This window comes from Pyrus communis, chromosome 8, assembly GCF_041283825.1.
Source record: "Pyrus communis isolate YQ-2024b chromosome 8, ASM4128382v1, whole genome shotgun sequence".
NCBI lineage: Eukaryota > Viridiplantae > Streptophyta > Magnoliopsida > Rosales > Rosaceae > Pyrus > Pyrus communis.
In genome coordinates this window covers 21,861,534-21,878,915 of record NC_142572.1, presented here as the reverse complement: position 1 = coordinate 21,878,915, position 17,382 = coordinate 21,861,534, and the positions used below count along the sequence as shown (strand labels likewise).

General features: G+C 37.5%; 3 protein-coding genes across 3 annotated transcripts; 2 read left to right on the top strand and 1 right to left on the bottom strand.

The window, feature by feature from the left end:
- The first annotated feature begins 6,090 nt into the window (after positions 1-6,090).
- On the top strand, positions 6,091-11,092 carry LOC137717832 (uncharacterized). The gene is made up of 7 exons (XM_068457319.2): positions 6,091-6,376; positions 6,463-6,570; positions 6,693-6,823; positions 7,019-7,119; positions 7,205-7,264; positions 7,431-8,964; positions 9,291-11,092. Exons 1-6 carry the CDS (start codon positions 6,091-6,093, stop codon positions 7,513-7,515), a joined length of 771 nt encoding a protein of 256 aa, XP_068313420.2. The 3' UTR covers positions 7,516-8,964; positions 9,291-11,092.
- On the bottom strand, positions 8,098-9,933 carry LOC137717831 (uncharacterized). The gene is made up of 2 exons (XM_068457318.2): positions 9,471-9,933; positions 8,098-8,984 (listed from the first exon to the last, which is right to left on the bottom strand). Exons 1-2 carry the CDS (start codon positions 9,931-9,933, stop codon positions 8,356-8,358), a joined length of 1,092 nt encoding a protein of 363 aa, XP_068313419.2. The 3' UTR covers positions 8,098-8,355.
- Positions 11,093-13,163: 2,071 nt separating the features above from the next.
- Positions 13,164-17,093, top strand: LOC137717738 (DUF21 domain-containing protein At1g47330). Its single transcript, XM_068457199.2, is given in 13 exon segments — positions 13,164-13,539; positions 13,896-13,972; positions 14,203-14,286; positions 14,382-14,495; positions 14,664-14,750; positions 14,896-15,035; positions 15,124-15,211; positions 15,335-15,408; positions 15,578-15,768; positions 16,085-16,308; positions 16,455-16,501; positions 16,666-16,817; positions 16,820-17,093. Coding segments are annotated over 13 exon segments (1,530 nt in total). The 5' UTR covers positions 13,164-13,361; the 3' UTR covers positions 16,894-17,093.
- The last annotated feature ends 289 nt before the right edge of the window (positions 17,094-17,382 follow it).

Sequence of the window (17,382 nt, the reverse complement as noted above, 5' to 3'; positions counted from 1 at the left end):
AATTGTAGCAATGGTCATTCCAACATAACTCATTTTGACAGAATTTTGATGGACTTTACGAAAATAACCATAGTTACATGTTTTGATGAGTTGAGAGATCAATGACAATGAATTTTTAGTTGAAAGATCATTGCTTTAATTTGATTAAAGTTGAAAGATCATTGCTGCAATTTACTTTAATATAAAACTAAACTAATAACAACTTTTTTTTTCTCCTCAAAATATTAATATATAATATTTTAACTTAAAAACATATTTTAAAGTGTGAAATTAAGCTATTATTTTGAGGTATATGCGGTAGTGTAAAAAGATTAGGGTGTGAAAAGTACATTTTGTTCATAATTGGTTAGATGTGATTTTAAAATGACTTAAAGCATTTTTAGAAATAATATTTTTGAGTCTCAATGTACTTTGAGTGCTTCTTTGAATAAGCACATAATCGGTGCTTCTTGCATTAAGCACTTTAAGTGCTTTGCAAACCCAAAAATATATTTTTCAAAAGTGCTTTGAAAGAAGCACATAATCGTTGCTTCTAGTACTTTTCCAGGATTTGCTTGCGTTTCTATGAATAATTGGTTTAAAAAATATTTTCACAAAAAAAAACGGTTAGTCATTTTAAAAGCACTTTCTAAACAAGCCTTATAAACACTATTAAGCTTTTATGTTAAATGTTGTCAAAATCGCTTGTAAATATGAATGTGTTTTTAATTATTCTTAAACGACGTCCAATTGAGCCTTTTGGTGAGGAACTTTCAAGTGTCACGGGATTGATGCTAGAATAGTAAAGAATGAGTCACAATATACTAGATAAAAGAGCTTAGATAAGAGGGGAAGAGGATCCTCTCCTTGGCTCAGGACGAGGAACCTCCTGACCAACCTATCTGAGCCGTTCAAATTTAATCTAACGACTCCAAATAGGAAGATTCTTTAAATATTATAATAATTGCAATCGTTGGATTAAGTTTGAACGGCCCATATAGGCTGGTCAGGAGAATCCTTATTCTGAGCTCAGGAGATGATCCTTTTTCGATAAGAGGGATTTGATTTGCAAAAGACTCCTTACAAGCAATGTTCTAAAAAAATTGTATAGGCACCCACTTAAGGGCTATGCGACAGCCACCTACCGCAATTAAGCTAGATTTGACAGAAAGATCGACAAATGGGTTTCTAATTTTAATGTTTAGGTTTTTAGACAGAGCTAAAATAGGTAAAGGGCTGAAATTTTAAATTTTAGGTTTTTGGGAAAGGCTAGAATGGCACAAACCAAATGATACCCAATCAAATATTTGTAAATTGTAACCAAATGTTCTACATTCCAAAACATAAATTACACATTACCTTTTTTGCCAAAGATGACATACTTGTTTCCCATAATCTTTTTGTTGCGATGATCCAGCATAGTCGAGTTCATCTTTTATCATAGCTTGTAAATAAAAAGCTAGATAAGATGACAGAGATTACAGATGGTTTGAGGATTGAAGGTCGGAAAAGGCGAGAGAATGGTTGGAATACGAGAAATTAAGACAATAACAACCAAAGATGTTTATAAAGCAAGTGTTATAACATATGGAATAATATTTGCATTCTTCTTTGGGGGATAATCGAAACTGTATCTTCACTTTAGAAATTTCATAATTGAAAATGTTCAATCTTATGAAAACCATCATCACAAAAATCATTTAAATCAGATATCGTTTAGATATCCAAAAATATTAAATAAATCAATTGTTTAACATGAATATGTTACTTAATATCTACACTGTTGATAAATGTTATATAAGATGAGATGTTATTTGCATTTCAAAAGTCATTATGCATTCGTCAAAGTGCTATTTTTCTCTATTATGATGTGGTGGTTGATGTTTAAATTCTTTCTTTAAATCATTAAAAATGAAATTCAATCATCAACTATCACATCATTTGATTTAATATGATTTAAAAAGATAGTCTACCTATCATTACTCTTGATTTAAGAATACATAATCTTTTTTTCTAGAACAATACATAATCTTGTAACTGTTGATCATTAAGGTCTATATTTAAATATTAATGGCCGTTAATTGTTGAATAAAGTGAAGAATTACTTTTTTTGTTTTTTTTTTGTTATCACTTGAAAAGAAAGGATAGATAAGAAATTACATACAAAAATAAAAGTTACTCGACGGTAAAAAAAGTCCGATGTCAGTAAATGCTATTGCTACCGGGGAGGTGTTCCCAGAAATTTTTGCATGAAAGCTGCGTGGCTTCGAGAGAGAGATCTCGGCATGAGTTCCGGGTGACTGGCTGGCTGGGTCCGATGACATTAGAAACGCACTCCGAATGCATCCTAACTGAAAGTGTCCCCGGGCGTTGGCGCCACCTGACCGAGGAAGAGGAGTACGGATTCTTGTCGGATCCTCTTTGTGAGGATTCTGAAGATTTTTGTCTCACAATGTACGATGAACGAATACAATTTACAAATTTTCAGAATCCTCACAAAAATGATACAAAGAGGATCTGTTGGGAGGAAGAGGGCGCGCAGGAGATAAACATGCAGAGGGGACAGGGAAGTCACAATCCACTAATGACGACGAAAACCATTTAACGAGAGAAACGTGCACTCCAAAAACAAATAAATAATTCAACCCCCACTGTACCAACAACTGCGCCAAAGACTTTTCACGTTTGTTTATAAAATTAAATTTGTTAATGTCTTTGTAATTTGATTTATTAATTAGGTCGGTGCTCTCCTAAGGTTTTCATTTTGAAGACATGTGAAAAACTTTTTCATACGATTTTTCAAATTAATCTTACGGTAGATGAAATTTTCAACTTAAATAATTCATGTCACACGAAAACAAAATACTAATTGATAAAATAAAAAGTGATAAGAAGATTTCACGTCATGTCAAATCTTTTATATATGGAAAACCTAGTATCATCATCGAATATCTAAACCCAACAAATCCAATTGCATAAAACTGTAATAACTTTACAAATCCAATTTCATCAAATCTTTTATAAATAATATTCAAACTCAATTAGTTACAAAGCACAAGAAATAATTGAGATTGTGTGCTTTCGAAAATTGGGATACTCTTCTTCTTGAACGCGTAAACTCTTTTTCATATGAAATTTTCTAATGGTGAAAATTTTGAAACAGGTTCCTCTCTCTTTTTCATACGCGAAAAGGAAAAAACAAAAAACTCATGAGGAGAGAAGGGGAGTGAACAATCGAAAGAGAGATGGAGAGAGGAAGGGAATGGGGAGGAGATAGACGGTAGAGGAAAAAGACGGAAGGTTTCACACGAGAACTTTTTTTTTACTTTAATCACTGCACAAAATTATTATGTTTCAGTATAACAAAGATTATTTAAATTGATAGCTTAATTTATCATAGATTAATACGAGGACTCATGTCAAAAAGAACCTCAGATGAGAAGTTCTAGTAATTACCATATCTTGTTTGAGTTGAGACACTTATCGACTACTCCTTGTAATAACTAATTTGTTGGTTTCAAGTATTAGATTATGATTGTAAAATGAAAAATACACATTACTTGATTTTGTATATATCAGTAAATGACACACTAAGGTTAATGAATCAAAGTGATTATAATATTCTTAATAAAAAAAAATTAATATTCAGGTTTTTGTGTATTGGATTTCTTGTATAGCTTGTATGAAGAAAATACTTAAATGGTAATAAAATACAATGCAAGTCAACAATTAGAATGATTTTAATACATGTTTCCCATATTACTATTATAAGCTACACTAATAAGATGAGTGAAAGTTGAACCCAACACGCTTGAGGTTGAAGAAAAATTAGTATTCAACAAGGCAATCTACCGGTCACAAATGAATTAAGGTAAATAATGACTATTATAACATCCCACATTGCCTAGGAGAGTGATCCTTATATGTATATTCTCATCTCTACCTAGCATGAGGCCTTTTGGGAGCTCACTGGCTTTGGGTTCCATGGGAACTCCGAAGTTAAGCGAGTAGCGCGTGAGAGCACTCCCAGGATGGGTGACCCATTGGGAAGTTCTCGTGTGAGTTTCTAAAAACAAAACCGTGAAGGCGTGGTCGGGGCCCAAAGCGGACAATATTGTGCTACGGTGGTGGAGTGTGTCAGATTGGTATAAGAGCCTAACCCTGGTCGCGTGTGTGCCGACGAGGACGTCGGGCCCCCAAAGGGGTGGATTGTGACATCCCACATCGCCTAGAGGAGTGATCCTTATATGTATATTCTCATCCCTACCTAACACGAGACCTTTTGGGAGCTCACTGGCTTCGGGTTCCGTAGGAACTCCGAAGTTAAGCGAGAAGGGGGTTAGAGCAATTCTATGATGGGTGACCCATTGGGAAGCTACTCGTGAGTTCCCAAAAATAAAACTGTGAGGGAATGGTAAGCCCAAAACAGACAATATCGTGCTACGGTGGTGGAGGGGGCCTGGGAAGTGATCTGCCCCGGGGCGGTATGTGACAATATGGTATCAGAGCCAATTCCTGGCGGGAAGTGTGCCGACGAGGATGTTGGGCCCCTAAGGGAGGTGGATTGTAACATCCCACATCGCCCAGGGGAGTGATCCTTATATGTATATTCCCATCTCTACTTAGCACGAGGCCTTTTGGGAGCTCACTGGCTTCGAGTTCCATGGGAACTCTGAAGTTAAGCGAGTAGCGCGCGAGAGCATTCCCAGGATGGGTGACCCATTAGGAAGTTCTCGTCTGAGTTCCCAGAAACAAAACCGTGAAGGTGTGGTCGGGGCTCAAAGCGGACAATATCGTGTTACGGTGGAGTTGGGCCCGGGAAGTGGTCCTGCCCGGGGCGTGATGTGACAACTATATATGTTTTTAGTAGGTTGGAAACACAGCTGGTGCATCAAGCATAATAATACAAGTTGTTGAATATTTAAAACTAAAAAATTCAACAACTTATATTATAATACTTGAAATATCAAATCATATTCCGAGTACACTGAAAAAATTAATATTCAGGTCTTAGTGTATTGGATTTCTTGTATAGCTTGTATGAAGAAAATACTTAAATGGTAATAAAATACAATGCAAGTCAACAATTAGAATGATTTTAATACATTTTTCCCCTATTACTACTATAAGCTACACTAATAAGATGAGTGAAGGTTGAACCCGACACGCTTGAGGTTGAAGAAAAATCTGTATTCAACAAGGCAATCTACCTACCGGTCACAAATGAATTGAGGTAAATAATGACTATTTTCTCAGACAACTATATATTTTTTTAGTAGGTCGGAAACACAACTAGTGCACTAAACATAATAATATAAGTTGTTGAATATTTGAAAATAGAAAATTCAACCACTTATATTATAATACTTAAAATATCAAATCATATTCCAAGTGCACTGAAAAATTACTTACGGACAATAGTCCGAGCACAACTATACCCAAATGCTCATTGCCAACGTCCATTAAACTAAAAAAACTCCTCTTGAAGTCCATTAAGGGAAATGATTATTTCCAAATCCTTTACACCAAGTTCACGAAAGCACACAATTCTAATATTTGAAAGTTATTATAATTTTTAAAGTGGGGTCTTATTTGTAGCTATTTGATCAAATATAAAAAGTTATGGATTGTGTGGACTTAGGCCTGGTTTGGTACTGAGGTGATTTTGAAAAAAGTTGGTATAAAAAAAACCTGGGAGCTATTTTTGTGTTTGGTAAACATTCAGCTTCAGCTTTTTTTTACAGTTTTGGGTGAAAAAAAGCCAAAAGCAAGAAGCTGCAAAACTCAGCTTTGAAAAACTGGTTTTTTTTCACATCTGTTTTACATAAAAGTTTAGCAAACACTATAATACTGTTTTTTTTTTCAAAAGCACTTTTACAAAAAAGTTTACCAAACACTTTGCTGCTTTATTTCACAGCTGTTTATTCTCACATCACAGCAAAAACAGCTTTTTTTTAAAGCACAACAATACCAAACTAGTCCTTAGTGAAAAACATCATTTCCCGTCCATTAACAACACAAGTAAAATCGGACCAATAGTACACCGCCACGTTGGAAATGCAAAATCGCGTTCCACGTGACGAGGAATGCAAAACGTCAAGTCGTATATCGATGACTCACCCACACAACCACAACACGTCGTCGCAAAAGAAAAGCAGAAACGCAACAATAATGGCAGTTGCTCCGTGCCGCCTTATCTCCGGCTCGTCCTTATCCACTGTAACCGCCATTTCATCCTTCCCTCCAAAATTAAAAACCCTAATTTCAAATCCGCACGCTTCCCCCAATCGTCAGCTCCCAAAACGCAGTCGTAGAGACGTCGCTTTGCTCTCCCTCATCGCTCTCATCCCTTCGCTCGTCCGACCCGACCCGGCATCCGGACTTTCCTTTGGCATTTGTGAGCTACCTCGCACCATTTTGATTTAGGCCTTCAATTTGTAGTTGTTCGCTGTGGAAACCCTAATTTTTTTCGTATTTGCGCAGCAGGACCAAAGGATTGGCTCCGAGAGCAGAAGAAGAAGGCCTCCAGGTTCCTCCTGGCCCCGATTGATGCCTCCCGAGAGAGCCTCGTCGCGGCTCATCAATTACTCAGTCTCTCTCTCTAGATATATATATATATATATATGTATGTATGTGTGTATGTATATGTGTGTGTGTGTGTGTGTGTGTGTGTTGGTGCAATTTCATTTGGATTAATGTGATTTAATTTACAGCGGCTACGGATTCGGATTATACGAACAAGGAGATGGAGGAGGTTCAGAGATTGTTTAGATCTGCTGCGAGGGATTGTGTTATAGAGGACAGGAACTCGTTTGTTGCATTTCAAGCCAATACGGGTGTTGAGGTTCGGCAATTCGCTCATTTCTCTTTGTTTTTATTTAATCAGGTTAATTAAGCCGCTATTAATCTTAATTAATGCATAGGAATGTGTAAAACTCTATTGCAATTTGGTTGGCATTGGGAGAATTTGTTGTAGGATGATGGAGATGTTGAGCTTTTGGTAATTTACCTCATATTACTAATCTCATTTACTTCATAGGTTTGCACATTCCGTTTGGTTGTAAAGAACGCGTCGTCGTTGCTTGGTGATAAGGATCCCGTAAAATTGGAAGCCGAGTCTTTGCTAAATGATCTTATAAGGTACATTTTAGGTCTGACATAATTTCATGGTAGAGAAATATATTTCTCTATACAATTGTTGTAATATTTACTTGTTATATTGCAGATCATTCACTTCTCTTAATGGTCTGGTAAATGAGACTGATGTTCAATTTTCCGCTGAAAGGTAAACATGGACAAGAGAGAATTTTCTTGAAAGCTTTAGAAATTTGTTTACTTTCAGTTTTGTCGCACCTTTGATCCTGAGAAAGAATTTTTTGATTGCCCTGTTTCGCATAATAGGCACCAAGTTACATACATTTTTCCATCTGACTTTTTTCTGTTGGCTGCAGAAAGAAGGTTGCAGATTCTCTCATGGATACCATATCATCCCTAGACAAATTTGAGCAGGGAATCAAGGACTGCCTTGAAGCTTAACCAATCTGTAGTTTTTTCCTTGCAGCAAAAGCTATCTAGTGGATATCATGCTTGAAATTCTGTAGATGCATGTATATTGTGGGTTTGAAACCTCTCCTTCTTTTCTTGTCTTTCCTGTGTCTTGATTTCTGTCCTCTGTCATGCTCTTCAACCTTATTTTGTCCATTTTTTTCCTCTAAGTTGTATGTTTATAAATAGCAAAGTTATTGAAGTCGATGCTAGTTTTTTCTTAATGTCTTCATATTGCCTTCTTAATTTCTCAGTGTGGCAATATCATTGCGTTCTTTGTTACTGGAAAGGCATCCAGGTAGCTCTGTTCTTGGTTTTGGAAAGATAAGGATCTGAAATATACTCACACACGCACATATATATTTATATATACTAGGTGGATGACTTGAAGCGAAGCAAAATGCACACTTCTAAATGCAGAGAATGCAGTTCACGACTCTACAAGCTATACTGTTTGATTTTTTTTTCTTTTCCTTTTCCTTAATTTGCATACCCATTATCAGTGGGTGTTGTTGATAATTTGCTCAACATGATTGAACAACTGCATATGTAAGTATTGGCTTGCTTGGAAAATTTCAGACATCTCAAATTTGTTTGAGTTTCTCCTTCCAATGGAATATATTTTTCTTCACAGAGCTACAAATATGAATGCCTACTCCTATGCTGCCTTAAATTTTGAGTTTGACACTTTGTGGTATCAGATATAATGACCTGTTGGTCCATGTGGAGTGGTCTAATGGTTTGATTCAGGTGGCTACACCAAGCGGTAGCGAAGTTTTGTACACAGCTGCGCAGCTAATTGAAGATATTTAGTAAAAATCTGCTGGCTATCTATGGAATAGTTTGATTTGGTGAGCCAGAAGCCTCAACCAAATACAAGCGACAACATGGTGTTCCATCATCTGGGTGGGTATATAATGACCTAGGCAAACTGCGGAGCTTGTTGAACAGATTTAATGGATCGTGCATGAGTCCAAAATGAGCATCTGGATCACCAATTTGTGAAAGTTTAACATGAGAAAAGCCAAGAGATGGCAGGAGATGATCAGGCCAATCGCTGTAGAAATGGAAGGTGGAATTGGAAAGTGTGGTTGAAGGTTTGTTCATGAAATCTGCCAGAAGCACCGTGTGAGTAAGTGAGCACTTGTCTGCTATGGTTTCAAGCACTTGTGTGGCCTCAGAGTGGGTTAAGTAGTAGAGGATGCCTTCCAGAACCCACACCGTGTTCTTCTCCGGCACAAACCCGGATGTTTGAAGTTTTTCGAGCCAATTATTGCTTCTGATATCCGCCGCCACTCTAGTTATGGATTTTGCTGTCATCATTAGACACTGGTGATTGTTTGTAGAGTCCATCACTGCTTTCAGGAGAGTGGCTTTTATTTGTAGGACATCAGGAAAATCAACTTCGAACACATTGCTTTCCTTCAAGCAACTCAGGCGGTAAGCTCTTGCATCCATTCCTACAAAAAGAAGTGCAATTTTCATTATAAGCTAAATATTTACTTTCCGTACACATGAAAGTTGAGAGATTTCAGTTTCCATATATATTCTATCTACAATTTTATATAAACTACGATTAGTATATTTGGACGGGACCTGGTCTAAAAGTTTGCTCTGGTTTCCTAAAGTTAGCAGCACATGCATATACATGGCCAATAATTCCTGATCTGTAGTTTACATTGGTGCATAATCAGATGCTGCATGTTGGGGATCAATTTTCCTAAAAAGTGTTCGTTTTTTGACGGGAGCTGTATTTCACCGTACAGGAATTCATCCAGTAGATTCGGTAAAGCAATGTAAATGAACAAGTCATCTAGTCTCGAAAACTACGTTATACACAAATATGTCCCAGCATCATTCATCACAGGCACGAAGTTCACCTTGATATACGCTGCATTGGTTCAAAAAGTGCTGGTAACCAAAATATTGTGAGAGTAGTTACCAACCTGCCCCAAGAAAAACTACTTGTGCTTCTGCATCGTTGAACGAATGAAGTGCTGCTTCAAGCTTTGAATCAAACCAGAGCGTTCGAACTGCGAGAATTACACCAGAGATTTCTCGCGCCTTGTTGACGCAGTCTTTCTTTATCTTCTCATGGAAACTTTTAAGGTACGACTCTCCTGCAAGTATGTCTGCCAGGGGGTCATGAATGACATGATTCCACAAGGCTCTCCCAGCTGCCGTCTGGCAACCCGACCGCTGAAGAGGATCCCATTCGTTCTCAATAGTTGCATGAACCTGTCGAACGGTGTCTGTGGACAACAAGTCCGGAAGCTTGAACTCTGGCCACATGGGGAACTCAGGTGAGCCATTGTCTTGACTCGACATGGTCTTTAAATTGCATGGAAACGCCTTTAAAGTGGGCGGAAGTTTGGAAACTAATAGAAAGGAATGAAGAACATATGACATATGCTGTATGTAAGCAGAAGGTAGAGGTGGGATTCAAAAGGTTAGGCTGCAGCAGGTGATAGAGGGATAAGAAAAGAGAGCCACACAACACAAACCCAAAAGGGTTGGAGAAAATGGCTTATAAGTCGCGTCGCGCCGTTTTTTTTTTTTTTGCCTTTATAAAAAAGGAAGGTTGCAATGCCGTCCACGACTACCACAAGTTTATGAGCCTTCTGTTTTTGGTCTACAGGCATTGTTTTATTATCTGGTGCGAGTGGCTCCCAGGAAGTGATATCCGACGGTGGCACCCTGGCTCCTAATAAGGGAAGTCGAATGCGGTCCAGTGGTTTTATAACAAGTACTCATTTGTTTGGTTTTGGTTGTGCACACGACAAAGGCGTCATTTCGTGGTTCGTGTTTGCTTGCGTTGCACAAAGGCAAAGGAAGGCAATTGGCGTTGGGTCCCGAATTGAGTGGCTCTCTGTTTGCAGTCGTGTCGAAGCGATTCATCCTCTATCCCCCACGGGAAGACTGACTTGTATCCGTGATGTCACCACGGGGTCTTGAGACAATGCGGATAACTTTTGGACGTGACATTGTATTATTAGTTGAGAACGTCATGCTAGCATCCTAGGGGTGGAGGAAAGTCCCTCCTCTCAAGGTGACACTAACCCCAAGTCAATGAAGCACTGTTGCACGTTTTATCTGCCGTGGTAGTTTCTTTTGTTGGTTGGAGCATGAGAACAGTGATGGGCCCAGACATATACAACTGGCATGGGCTCAGACATGCACAACTGGCATCTTCAGACAGAGCCCATATTTGACAAGGATTCAGCTTAACCACATGCGATCATAAACCAATATTTTCCTGAAGAGGGATCCTCTCCCGATCATTTTCACCTAATCCTCTTCATCAAACAATCCGGATTTTTAAAATTTGATCAAATGATTAAAGTTATTATAACTTTTACAGTGGGTCTGTGTTTTTAGTCGTTAGATTAAATTTTAAAGATCCAGATTGTTTGATGAGAAGGATTAGGTGGAAAGGATCTGGAGAGGATCCCTTCCCTATTTTCCTAGGTGAAAAGTTATGCCTGTTTCTTAAGATGAGTTGACTTTTCTATAGGAATTTTGAGACAATTTTTTAATTTATAATTTAGTTGATTGTTTGGCTTATTAATTGAACTGCCCTGATAACTGTTATTATGTTTCAATTTACCCCCTGAAACTGGATTTGGGGCTTAAAGTCTTGATTGTTTCAAGAGGTAAACGAAGACTTAAAGACAATCTCAGAGGGCAATTCAATTAATAAGCCTTTGATTGTTTTGATTATTTTTGTGTGTACAATATGACGTTTTAAACTACCTGGATTACGAGAAGCCGATTCAAACTTGGATGTAAGGAACTAGCACACTGCCATGACTAATTGTCATAGCTCATGTCAAATGGTTATGAGAATCAGATTAAAACTCAAGTGTAAGAGGATGCTCACACATCACATTAATCAAATGACATAAATTACATTTGTTTAGTATGAGAAGTATGATTAATTGGCTTAACTTACGTATGTTGATTATTTGTTTCTTTGTATGAGGTGTGAATGTCGTCCTCCAAATACAAGTCGCTTTGTGGTTCACTTTTGTCTTTTATATTACCACCACGAGTGAAAGGTCCACACCCAGCGAAAAGCATATGCGAATAAACATTGTGAAGAATTAGAGATGGCCGAAAAAAGGAGAGAGTCGTGGCATAGAGAGGACCGTCGCGGCTGTAGCCAAACAACAGGTGGCGGTGCCGCCAATATTAATTAATGAAATATTATCCGTAAATATACCTAACTAGATACCCCGAATCAACGGCTGACGTGTTTATTCTTGTTCCGGGAATCAACCCATTATCGTCGATCTGCATGCAAACGCAAGCGTATCGGGTAAAATCTGACTTTTCAGAGCATGTGGACCAAACACAATACGAAAATATTTTTTTTAATAAGAACGTCTCACTGTCTGTCACGTGTGTTTAATAATTATATTACGTGTTTGTCCACTTGCGTTATAATCGAATAAAGGAATTGGATTCTTTCCAAGGCAAAACTTCGAGATCCTTCTGATCGAATAACATGAATCGTTAGATTTTGATCCAACGACTACAATTATTATAATTTTTAGAGAGATTCCTTATTTATGATTGTTGGATCAAAATCTAACGGTCCATGTTGTCCGATCAGGAGAATCCCAAGACATTGTCTTGAAAAGGATTCAATTCCGTGAATAAAGCAGTTGATATTACACTTGGAACACGTGTTCAAGCTTGTCATTTGAACATTGTAAAAATAGAATGTTTAAATTACCGTATCACATTACAAAATAAAAAAGAAATGGAGATGCTCAATGAGAAAACTGCATAAAGAGAAAAGTAAGGAGATGCTCTTAAAGTATGATTCTTTATGGATTCTTTATCACACCATAATTTACGTTAATTTTCGTGCCATCATTATTAAAGATTGCTAAAAATATGAGCCGACAAAGAATCCTAAAACAATCTTATTGTTGACAGAGTTTCCTTTGCATTTCTCTTGCAGAAAATACCAGATAGATTACCAAACGAATTGAAACACCACATGTAGTAGCATTAGCGCCACACTCAAAAAATTATAATTATTATGGTAAAGTGCTGATTTAGTCATTGAATCATCACCTTAGTGAAAATTAGATCTCTAAATTATTTTTTCAGTAAAATAAGTCTCTAAAAATTCATTAAAAATTGCTAATTTCCTCATTGTTATTATATATTCAAAGCTATTTTATCCAATTTTTTGTCAGTTTAAATTACTTGACACACTTTAGAGTGTAATACAGTCATTTTCTTGTGTATAAGCCCTTAACATTTCATATAGGTTGTGAATCTAACGTTTAAATTAACCTCTAAAGTTAACTTACATATTTTCTTACAAAAAAAAACTATCAATTTATCCTTCAAAGTTAACACGGCAGGCATTTGCTAGACTGGTGTTGCTAAAAGCAAGTGTTTTAATGCAAGAAAGTAAATGAATATGGACATGGCTTCTCTGCCCTCCCAGTTCCATACACTTCTATCCCCTCCTATTTTGTGCGATCACGGTTAAGCAGCGTCAATATTTTATATTGATTTTTTTATAAAGATAATAAAACAAAAAATAATAATGATATAAAATATTGACGTAACTTAATCATGATCGCACAAAATAAGAAGGGATAAAAGTATATGAAACTGGGAGGTCAGAGAAGCCGGTCCAATAAATATTACCAATTCCGGTAAAATGGGTGTGATAAAATCGAGGGAACTGAGCCGGCAAAAAGCGATCCGGTACACCCAAAGTAAAAGGTCCGAGAAAGACAAACCCACGCGCACGCGCACGGCTACAAATTTTGGTCTCCACTCTCCAGGAACTGAGCCAGCGAGCGACGGAGATGGCTGCGAAGGTGCCCTGCTGCGGGACGACGTTCTTTATTTACGTGCTGATAATCATAGGCCTGGTTTGCTTCGCCGGATTGATGGCCGGACTCACTCTCGGCCTCATGTCCCTCGGCCTCGTTGACCTCGAGGTCCTCATGAAGTCCGGCCAACCTCAGGATCGCAAGCACGCCGGTCAGCTTTTTTCCTTCTTAAATTCATCTTCTTTTTTTATTTTTTTTATTTTTTTGCATTTTTGAAATTTGGAACTCAGCAGTTTCAAATTTCGAATTTAATTACTTTGGGGCTTCTGTGATCCTATGGATTCTGAGCTCTAAGAACTGTTTTTGGATTGAAACTTTTTCAAATTTCGTTTTTGGAAACGGGTTTTGGATTGGAAATTATGAAATTGTTCTGTGAGATGCTGGACAGTAAGCTAAATTACTAGATGACTCAGTTGATTGCAGTCCAAGTCAAAGGAACAGTTGAATTTTACAGAAGAAGTAGATTTTCTTTTGTTTAAATGCTTTAAACTGCTCCGATTTTCGCAGCTAAAATCTATCCGGTGGTGAAGAATCAGCACCTGTTACTTTGCACGCTTTTAATCGGAAACGCGTTAGCAATGGAGGTAATTGTGTGATTTTGTGGCTTTATTGCAATTCATTAAAACGAAAACTAACGGAAAAGTCCAAATTTTTTTTAGTTTTAATGAAAAAAACAAATAAATGTGTTGGGAATAGTATCAGGAAAACAAAGGTAAAAATGTGGTTTTTTTGTTGAAAGTGAACAGCACTGTAAATGTTTCGTTAAAACTCGTAGTGCTTTCTTACAAATTGGTGATGTGTCTTTTGTTATTAGGCTCTTCCGGTGTTTTTGGATAGTCTTGTGCCTCCTTGGGCGGCTATTGTGATATCAGTCACTCTCATTCTGGTGTTTGGGGAGGTGGGTTGTTTTCGCAAGAGCATTTTACGTTGAATGACTAATTTAACATACAAAAGACGTTCACTTTTGTTTCTTTGTATGCATTACTGCTCCAGATATTGCCACAAGCAGTGTGCACTCGCTTTGGATTGACTGTTGGGGCGGCAATGGCCCCGTTTGTGCGTGTTCTTCTTGTTCTTTTCCTCCCCATTTCGTATCCCATTAGTAAGGTGATGTTAATACTTGAACTGAACTTCCATAATGATTACAATGACTTTAGATGTTTGTAAGTTGTGTGATGCTGCTTGACTATTTGACTTAGCTGCATATATTCGGTCATTTATTGCATTTTCTTTCCTATTTTCATTTTATTTGTTCTAAATATGTTCTCTCCGCAGGTTTTGGATTATATGTTGGGTAAGGGACATTCTGCCCTTTTACGAAGAGCAGAACTAAAGACTTTTGTGGATTTTCATGGAAATGAGGTATATAATATTTTACCAATCTCACATTAGGGCACTATGCTAGTTGCTAGCTGCAAATGTTAGGAACTTTCAACTCTCTGGAAAGTCCTCCGGTTTCCTGTGTTCTCTGATTAAATATGGCATATGCAAATGATCTGTTATTTAGGCTGGGAAAGGCGGGGATTTAACACATGATGAGACTACCATCATTGCTGGGGCACTTGAATTGACTGAAAAGACTGCAAAAGATGCCATGACTCCCATATCAAATGCATTTTCCCTTGATCTGGATGCACCTCTTACTTTGTGGGTTTGCGGACTGCAGTTTGTTCTCTCTATCATATCTTATGCATTCTTCCATCCTTTTAAACCTGCCACTCTATTCTCTCTCCAGGGACACATTGAATGCAATAATGGCAATGGGTCATAGTAGGGTTCCAGTTTATGCTGGGAAGCCCGGAAATATAATTGGTCTAGTTCTGGTAATTCCATTTTTGCTTTCTTTATACACTTTTTTCAAAGTTAAAGTGATGCTGCGTGTCCGACCAAAAAATGAAGAGCGATGCTGCCTGAAAACTTATCAGTTCAATCTCGTATAAGTGCAGGTTAAGAATCTCTTGATGGTTGATCCAGAAGATGGAGTTACTTTAAGAAAACTGATGATACGAAAAATTCCTCGGTATGGTAGTACCTCATTATATTTTGGTTTTTATTACCGATACAAGGCATGAGCTAATGTAATTTTGAGAATTTTCACTCCTGAGATGGTTCATTTCACTGTCTATGTATTCTTCTTTTATTGGGCTTGAGCATGGTTATTCTAGACTGGCCTTTTATTTGCCCCACAGGGTTTCGGAAGACATGCCTCTGTATGATATACTAAATGAATTTCAGAAAGGTCACAGTCACATTGCTGTCGTCTATAAGGATATAAGTGGGAAAAAGGATGCACTAAAGAATGGCAAGGATGGTGAAACACCCTTGTTTAAGGATAACTGTAAGAAGCAAGCAGGCGAATCTGGGGCATCATTCAAGAAAGGTGTGTATATTCGTAGCAGCTACAAAAGCATGTTGCCGTTTTGGCTTACTTTCATTTTGAGGTTCAAAATTCAAATCTCAGTTTTCGTATTTGATCGTTTCATGACATTTCTTTTTGTACACATAATGTAATGTTACGTTTGAGTATGTTAATGGATGTAACTTGTTCTGTGTGTCCTGTATGATTGATGATTAACTGAGCTTTTGGCTACATGATTTCTCAATGTGTGGGCTTTTCCTGAGTTCTTCAACCACTGCCACTTTTTTCGTATGTTTTTCCTTTGAAATACATAATTTGTGTTCTTGTTAAATTGCAGATGAAAAAGTGGGTTCAAACAATGGTCAGAGTGCTTTGGACAATGGTGACGGAGGTCAACAAGCGAAGAAAAGCCCATCAGCTGCACCTGCTTTTAAGAAACGACACAGAGGCTGTTCACATTGCATTCTGGACGTTGAGAACGGTCCCATTCCAGTTTTCCCAGACAATGAAGAGGTTGTAGGAGTAATTACCATGGAGGATGTCATTGAAGAACTTCTTCAGGTAGTGATCATGTATTATACAAATAAGTAATTGAATCTGCTTCTGCATTTTCTTACGAAACTTGCAGTATTATCTGGATACTAGATTTTTGTAAATATTAATTGCTGCACGTATTGATCCAAATGGTAAATCTCTGCTTATGCCAGGAAGAGATATTGGACGAAACAGATGAGTATGTCAATATCCACAACAGGTAAGATTTGAGTGATTTTCACCTGCACATATTAGCACGACGCCATTTCCTCTTAAATCATCGGTGCCATGCTGTAGTATGGGTTCGTCTTGAGAGCAGGACAACCAGAATTGCTGAAACATGTACTTTGGACCGATAGATGATAATATTTTGTGGATATGCAGGATTAAGGTCAATATGCATGCATCTCAGGAAAAGCCTTCTGACTCGAACTCAGCCGATCCTTCCAGAGAATGGTCATCTGTCACCAACGCCCCACTGCTAACATCAGCGTCAGTGCCATCAGATTTGGGTTCCACTCAACATCAAGACTCTGGTAAGATGTGATGCCAACGGACTCACATACCGCAGCTCATCAAGGTTCTGAATACGACACGTCAAGATATCGGTGAGTTTGGTCGTATGTTCTTGGTATGAATGAAATTTAGATGCACAAAATCGATATTTAAGTTAAAAACTTACCTAAAATTAACCTACATGTTTGATGAAAATCCACTACTAAGACAACTCTCTTTTGAGAATGTAAAGTCCATTACTCCATGAAGTGTTGCCGAAAAGGATAATTAATGAAAGGTGTGGAACCATTTTTTGATTGTGTGTCTGTTTAGTAAGCACTCTTTCCCGGGTTCGTAACGTCAAGTTTTGGCCAAAAACTCCCAACACTTTGCATGGAGTTATCGATCGGTAGTCAATTTTCTGACGTGAGATTTTTGTGTTCTTTAACAATTAAGACCTAAAGTTGAATAGCGAAAATCATGCCTTGTATTTTTGGCGAAACTAAAACTAGCATGATCAATTGGCAACTGTATTTTACATTTCTAAAGATAAGATACAGAAACGCGTACATAATCACTTCACATGTTTATAATCTAAACTACCTA

Coding starts and splice junctions, on each gene's coding strand:
- LOC137717832 (XM_068457319.2), top strand. CDS start 6,091: ATGACTCACCCACACAACCACAACACGTCGTCGCAAAAGAAAAGCAGA. Junction 6,571..6,692: donor CGCGGCTCATCAATTACTCA/GTCTCTCTCTCT, acceptor TTTAATTTACAG/CGGCTACGGATTCGGATTAT. Junction 7,265..7,430: donor GTTCAATTTTCCGCTGAAAG/GTAAACATGGAC, acceptor TGTTGGCTGCAG/AAAGAAGGTTGCAGATTCTC.
- LOC137717831 (XM_068457318.2), bottom strand. CDS start 9,933: ATGTCATATGTTCTTCATTCCTTTCTATTAGTTTCCAAACTTCCGCCC. Junction 8,985..9,470: donor AGTAGTTTTTCTTGGGGCAG/GTTGGTAACTAC, acceptor TTCTTTTTGTAG/GAATGGATGCAAGAGCTTAC.